At 41.6% G+C, this 7,694-nt stretch overlaps 1 protein-coding gene across 1 annotated transcript in view; it reads left to right on the top strand.

Moving 5' to 3' along the window:
- Window positions 1-2,326: 2,326 nt before the first annotated feature.
- LOC104627287 (chromosome unknown open reading frame, human C17orf104) overlaps window positions 2,327-7,694 on the top strand; it is a gene marked incomplete at its 5' end in the record, with an annotated part of 14,329 nt that continues 8,961 nt past the window's right edge. Inside the window, 4 exons of the mRNA XM_010295434.1 lie at window positions 2,327-2,452; window positions 3,719-3,876; window positions 4,004-4,108; window positions 5,619-7,479. Of these exons, the coding sequence (XP_010293736.1) occupies window positions 2,327-2,452; window positions 3,719-3,876; window positions 4,004-4,108; window positions 5,619-7,479 (2,250 nt within the window). The remainder of the gene's footprint in view (window positions 2,453-3,718; window positions 3,877-4,003; window positions 4,109-5,618; window positions 7,480-7,694) is intronic.

Here is a 7,694-nt window from a genome sequence, read left to right as displayed (position 1 = left end):
TCTTCTTGTCAGAAACCCAGCAGGCGGTTGGAGATGTCCCGGCGCTCGGGCTTTGCCCGGGCGCCAGTAACCGAGCAGGGCTGAGGCTGGGCGAGGCTTCGCGGCCTTCCTCCGGCAGTGTGTCTGCTGCCAGGACACGGCTTTTATCGGTGCCGCGGCGTTCTCCTATGTGGGGCTGCCCAGACCTGGGCCTGCTTTGGGGTAACAGGTGCTGTGAAACTGAGCTTGAAAGTATTAGGAAAATGCTTTTCAGCGTCCTGAAAAAGTTGCATTTTGGGAAAAAGATGAGTGTCTATGGTTTGGTTGGTGTTGGGGGTGTCACAAATTTGTAGCAGCTCGCTGTCCCTATGCATTTCCTTGTTCTTTGAGATCACAAGTCATGTAAGTGCTAGGTGTCCTTACTGAAGAAGGAGACAACTAAGGAGAAAATGTGGCATAATTGGTGTGAGAAATGGAGCAGTGCTCCACGCCAGTTCTGGCTTTGCTTCGTCACATATTTGTAAAATGTGTCTGACAACATCTTAGCACATCGGTGTAACTGTGGTGTAAACTAGATGGAAGATCATGCTGTAGACCATGTACACTAGACATAGAGTGTGTTTTCATCCTTGGGTAGCTATAGAACAACTTTTTATAGAGAGGAGTGTTTATACTTCCACAATGCTAGTCCTGTGAAACTTGAACTTTTTCTGAATTTAGTTAGCCTTTTCAATGACCTGCTACAGTAATTTAAATATGATGCAAATAACTGCACTGTTATTTGTGAGCTAAAGGGTTTTTTAGCTAGTCAGATATATTTTAACTTTAAATTTTCCTTGTGTACCTCAGCTTCTGAAGAAGGGAAGAAAAAGTGCCTAATGTTTTGTTTTCATAGAACCTTTGGGTTGGAAGGGACCTTTAAAGGTCATCTAGTCCAACCCCCCTGTAGTGAGCAGGGACATTTTTGACTAGATCAGGTTGCTCAGAGCCCCGTCCAGCCTGACCTTGAATGTTTCTGGGGATGGGGCATCTACCACCTCTCTGGGCAACCTGTGCCAGAGTTTCACTACTCTCATTTGCAAAAAGTTCTTTAGATCTAGTCCAAATCTACTCTCTTTTAATTTAAAACTGTTACCCCTTGTCCTGTCACAACAGACCCTGCTAAAAAGGGCTGTCCCCATCTTTCTTATCAGCCCCTTTAAGCCTTGGCAGCTGCAGTAAGATCTCCCTGGAGCCTCTCTTCTCCAGGCTGAACCCCCCCAGCTCTCCCAGTCTGTCCCCACAACAGAGCTGTTCCAGCCCTTGGAGCATTGTTGTGGCCTCCGCTGGCCCCGCTCCAACAGGTCCATGTCTCTCCTGTGCTGAGGGCTCCAGAGCTGGACGCAGCACTGCAGGAGGGTCTCACCAGAGGGGCCGAATCCCCTCCCTCGCCCTGCTGGCCATGCTGCTTTGGGTGCAGCCCAGGACACGGTTGGCCTTCTGGGCTGCGAGTGCACATTGCTGGCTCATGTCCAGCTTTTCATCCACTAGTACCCCCAGGTCCTTCTTGGCAGGGCTGCTCTCCGTCCCTTCATCCCCCAGTGCTGATACTGGGGGTTGTTCCAACCCAGGTGCAGGACCCTGCACTTTGCCTTGTTGATCCTCATGGGGTTCACACAGGCCCATTCCTCAAGCTTGTCCAGGTCCCTCTGGATGGCATCCCTGTTCTCATTCCTTGTTCCCACTGACCACCTATTTCTGAGCACTTCCATGCCAATGATGGGGAGAGGGGTGTTCCTTAGGTAGAAGTTGTTTCTCCCACAGTTACAGAATGGGGCTGATTTCCACTGTAGCTCCCAGCGTGTGTATTACAGCAAAATTCTAGCTCCTGAAATCTGAAAATGCACATACATGCATTCATGTAATATAAATGATGTAATAGGAACACTGATGAAAAGACAAGAGGTGTCTAGCGATGCACGGAAGGCTAAATGACTTCTCTGCTACTGTCGGTGAAAGGGGGTGACAATTCTCGTGGTTCTGTAGTTGGTAATCCGTTGTGGTTTAGCCCTTCAGAAGCTCAGCTAGCCTAAATGGAGAGAATGCAGGTTTGCTCTTCACCTGCACCTCCTCTGTCTCCAAACACCTTGTGAACTTCTTGTTGTTTGTTGGGGTAAGCTTTTCTCTAAGCAAAAATATGAAAGTGCTCTAATGTCAATATGTGTAACTAACTACCTGAAGACTTAGATGAGCAGAATCCACAGGTCAATTGAAATGTTAACAAAGTCATGCTGGTATAAAATCTACAACTTTCAGGTCTGTGTATAATTATGTGCTTCTACCACTTTTTTTCCCTTGTCTTGTATAGCCTAAAGTTGTGTTCAGAGGTGGCAATCGCTGCTGGAGTAGCACCGAAGCTGGCGGGAGGCTGACTGATGCATTCAGTAGCATAATGACAGGCTCTGGCTCGCTATATGGTTGCTACAAATCACAGGTTCAGTTCATTATAAATGAATTTTTTATATCTATGTAAGAGTTTAGCTTGCTTATAAATAAAATGGTCAAAAAATATTTCCAATACACTTGCTTATACTGGTGAACATAAATCACAGTGTTTGATTTATTCATAATAAATCTCCATCATCGTAATGTTAATCAGAAAGAAGAATGACTTTTTTTAATATAGTCACAGATGAAGGAATATGTGGTGTGTAGTAAAATAGTATTTCACTGTATTCTTTGTTCTTCTGTAACCATAAACAATTGTAGACAAATTGAGGGGCAAATGACTTATTTTTAGGAGAACTGAGAAGCCAGTAAGAAGCAGCTTAGGTATAGCAACAGTTATTTCTACGGCATGGTAGAAATGTAGAGTCCAAACGTTCGTATAAACCAGGCTGGGGTTCTAAGTCTGAGCACTAGAAAATGCCAGGACAGTTAAGTACATCAGACCATTCTTTTCATTTTGCCTTTCATAGCCATAAACTTCCACTGAGGTAAAAGACTCAGATAAATGAATGAAAACTCATTCCCAATACCTTCAATAATAGTCCTGTTACTTACTCTGTCTGAGACTTGTCTGGCTTTGTTCTTCCATGTCCTTCAGTCCAGCAACTGGCCATCTTTTTTGCTTACAGAAGTATTTTACAGACATGGGGAACTGAGACATAAAGTAGAGACCTGCCCATACTTAGGCAGAAAGCCTTACAGGGAACAAAACCTGGTTTTGTCTGTCTCTTTCTGTAGCTGCTTGACTACTTTGCTCTGTAAAGGAATGTATCATGTGTCCTTAACATTTAACCCTGTGAAAACACTGTTAATTTTTTCAGTTAGTAAGAGCTAAGAAAGCATATCGTGTTTAAACCAAACGAGCAATTGCTCTTTTTCACTTAAACTGGATAGAAGACCTTTCCTCTAGAAAAGAATTGGCTGTAAGTTTTCTTCAGTAGCTTAAATAACCTGTAATGATTGGGAGGAATGGGGTGTCTCCCGACTTCTGTTGGTGATCATCTATTAGAAACTGGTGCAGATGTTTCAGGCTGACACAGCCCCAGATTTTTACTCCTATGGGTATATGTGCTGGGCAGTAGTCACCACCAGAAGTTACCTGTAGTATTGTGTCAAAAAGTACATGACTAGCTTGCTTTTCATGCTCTGGTTACTCCAAGGTTGAGCTCAGTTATAACGACGTAAAATGATGAAATGACAATTTGATGTGTTTAATTTTTAAATTGGTGCTTTTATTGTACATAAAATACAGAATGAAGAAAATGTAGAGCTACCTCAGACCTACAGTTCTTCCCTTTCAACATCAGAGTACTCTGCACCTGTGGACTCTTCCTTTTTATATGCACCATGGTCTACCTGTGGAGATGATACTAAGCAGCCTGCCGCTTCTCAGATTAATACGAAGTCCAGGTAGTAATTTTTGACAGAGAGAGAATGTGTGTGTTGAAGGAGTAGATGGATTGTGTTTGTTTAATTTTAGCTTTTGAATGATTTTGAATGAAGTAATTGTTTTAACTAATACGCAATTCATTTTCAGGTTTCAAGCTGAAAGGAATGATTATGGCAGTGACACAGATTTATATGGACTTGTGTCTAACATCTTGGAAGAACAAGATAAATCACAGCCATATTGTGCTGAAGGGTGAGTGTGTTGCCATGCAAACACTGCTGGCATTCTCTTCCTCTGACAAAAACTACCCTCGCTGATCTCAATATCTGTGTTCTGTTAGTCATCTTTGCATCTGCTGCTGGCAAGTCCTTGTGCTCTTCACAAGGTTTCCCTTCCTTCCCCCTAATCTTCCAATATTTTGCTTGTGATACTTGAAACCTCTCAACCTCTCTCTTGGTACTCAAATGACATGGTAGTTTCTGGCTTTCTGGTACTTAAAGAACTTTTTAATTGGAATTTTTATATAAGTCCTTAGCAAGCATTGTGGAAATGCTGTGTTCAAATAAATCTCCTTGAATATATGTCTTGGCCTATTTTATTTTAGATAAAGATTGAATTCAGACTTCGGGTTTCTTAATTAACTTCAATTCACAGAAAGAATACATAAAACAAAATCATATTCTTTCACACTTTCCTGAACTGGCAGGAGGGAAGAATTCCGTGCAAAATTATTATTTCTTTATGTTAGTGCTACCTATGCCATATTTGCATTGCTAAATGACAAATTTATTTTGCCTATATTCTAGCACCAAAAGAAACTAATAATAAGTCATAATAAATTGAAACAGAATGATTTGGATCCAGCATTCCCGAGATGCTTAGAGAGTTCACGGTCTTCTGCCTGAATCTGAGTATTCTAAGTCTAAGAGATAAGAAACAGAATGCAGTTCTCAAGGTTCCCAAGCTAGGCACTACTCTTCCTTTCCGTCTTCTCCCAAAATTCCTATAATTTCTGTATGTATGCTGAGTTACGTGTCTGAAGTGAGGGAAGACTTTAGAACGAGTCAGTCTTGATCAAAAGGTTGCTTTGCTTCAGACAATTAAGGTTGGATTTCTGTCTTCAGTACTGCTAAATTTGGCTGTGAATGTAATGACTTCCAGGCACAATTCCATTTTTTACTTAGTCTGTTTACAGCTTTCCTTCACAGTCAGTGATTGTCCTGTGTTAATCCATGGTAATTAGAAGGAGGAAAGGAAATGTGCTGAGATGCTTATTCTTGATCTACCTGCAGGAAGCAGTGTAAGCCAGTGTAAAACACAGGCAATTCTGAAGCAATAAGCAAGATGATAGAGACACGCGTTTTGTCTGGAATGCTAGGACATGGCTTTGAAAGGTTGGGAAGTATGGTTATCTTAACTTGTTGCTAAACCAGAAGTATTTTGGTGGTGATGGATAGTAAATCTCTTGACGGGACTGACTGAACACAATTTGGTATGTACTTGTCACTTGCAGCTTGAAGGCATTGTACATAGCTCCTAAGGTATAGGGGTGGGTTTAGACAAGCCGGAATCAGTTTTCTCATCTGGTTAAGGGAAACTGCGAAGATGACGGTAGTGGATCGAAGTTGGAGTAAGACATCATTGAATCAGTCAAGAGAAATGGTTGGGGGAAGAATTGGGTTTTTAAACCTATTTCTGCATTTGGGAATGGAAGAGGAGCACCACAGATAAGATTCTAACCGTGTATTTCTTGTTTTTCAAGGAGTGGCCCTTCCAACTTGAAGTCAGTATGGCCCATGAATACAACCAGAATCGTAGACCACAATGACCTGTTGCCAGAAACTAAAAGATCGGTTGTTGGAGCTGTCTCACAACAGGGTTTTTATAGTAGCGAATCTGTATCTGCTACGGAAAAACAGTACTTGCAAAGTGGTAATCTTGCATCGCAGCAAAAAGTAGAGGAATGTTATCACGGGTTTACTGGCATAGACCTTGAAGACCAGTGTTTATACCCTTCTAGGAATGATCATGCCAACTGTTGCAACATGCAGACTAATGAGAATATTAAGACAACACCCATATATCAGAACTACCCATATATAAAAAACATCTTTACACCTCAAGCTGGGTATTCAGAAGTAATCAGAGACTTGGCAGCTGATGCTTATTCTTATGGAAGGGAGAAGGTGTGTCCCAAAGGAGCGGATGCGCAGTTCCACCAAAAGTGGACAGAAACGTTTCTTCCACCGTTTCACAGATACAATGAAAGTGCAGATTATAGTAGATACACTGAATATTCTCATGCTAGTAAAGCAAAGCCTAATAAGAGCACCAACTGTAGCCTCCAAGAAAATAAAAAGTTAGTAAATGGAACCATTGAGGCACTATCTCTGGACACAGAACCCTATACTAAATTATTTCAAGGTAAATCAGGACCTCAAAAAAAAATAGAAGATACTATTTCAGATCAGCAAAACTTTACATTTCCCAAGACTGTAGGACTTCTATCAGAAAAACAATTTGCAAATGAAGCTTCATTCTGCACTGATTTTGGGCAAAAAGTTGAATATGGACTAAAATCTTTTGCAGCTTGTCCAGGGAGTAGTGACTGTGCAAATGGTGTAGAAAAGCAGCAGTTTTCCAAGTCCGATCTTCAGAATTCTGAATACTGTAAATCACTTCCATTATTGCCAAACTCGGCAAACCCTTCGGCAGGTACTAATGTAAGGCCAGCTTGGATGAACATCCAAACTAAAACCACTGCCTCTGTCCCATTTCAGAATCCAAGTCCTTTGCTGAAACTGAATAATCATTTACCTCCTTTTCCAAAAAGTTCCGGTCATTCTAATGATTTTTTTCAGTTATCATCTTCAAATTTCCCTTTAAATAGTAATCCATTTCACAAGCACTGTCAAGATAATCCTTCGGTTTTTTCAAGTCTTGATTTTGGCTATAACACCGCAGAACGAGCTCGGTCTGCTGCTTGCATGGAAGCACTAGCTAGGAGTGGAGAAGAGAATCTCATTGAATATTTAAGTGAAAAGAAATTAAAGCAGCCGAATGGATTCTGTGACAATTATTCAGCTCAGCAGTTTGGGATCATTGAAAACATGAACAAACACCGCTTCCAGTTGAAGCCACAGAGTGAGCATTATGATCTGCAAGGACAAAAACATGCAGATGGGTTGTTGCAGAACAGGTACCAAGATTTGATGGAGTCTCAGGGTCAGTTTAATCTCAAGCAGGGGAGCGGAGACAGTTATGCCATCAATCCTGTGACTTCCCTGCAGGCTCCAGGCTTTTCCAACAATTGCATGATGGGTGACTTCAGACGTAATCAGCAGCTTGGTTCAAGTGCATTCCCCTTAAGATCAGCTCACCTGTTTGGCCGTTCCATTGTCCCGCTGATGGAGTCTCACAACTTGTTCTCCCGCGATGATTTAAAATGCTTCTACCCTTATTTTAATGATAAGATGTATGGTGACAGTTCTTTTTCTGGTTTTGTACCGGCATTTGGATTTCAAAGGCAAGTTAAAACCCGTACTGGGCCTGCCAGCGAACTTCATGTTAGACTAGAAGAATGTTACGAACAGTGGAGAGCTTTGGAGAAAGAAAGAAAGAAGGTAAAAATAAATAAATATGCCATATCATAGATTTGATGTAGATCTCATCCTACTCAATCCAGTTAGAGATCATGAGTAATGATCTGTTATGAGTTGAAATGCTTAGTGGCACTTCAGACTTAGAGTTTGCTTCCCTGTATATTTGGGACTGAAAACAGAAGTTTTGAAGGTTTGTAGTCTGGTTGGCAGCATAACTAATGTTGTATTAAATGTTG

The sequence above is a fragment of the Phaethon lepturus genome, unplaced genomic scaffold, assembly GCF_000687285.1.
Source record: "Phaethon lepturus isolate BGI_N335 unplaced genomic scaffold, ASM68728v1 scaffold37209, whole genome shotgun sequence".
Classification (NCBI taxonomy): domain Eukaryota; kingdom Metazoa; phylum Chordata; class Aves; order Phaethontiformes; family Phaethontidae; genus Phaethon; species Phaethon lepturus.
Note: the sequence above shows the minus strand (reverse complement) of the source record. Positions and strands in the feature narration are given on the sequence as shown.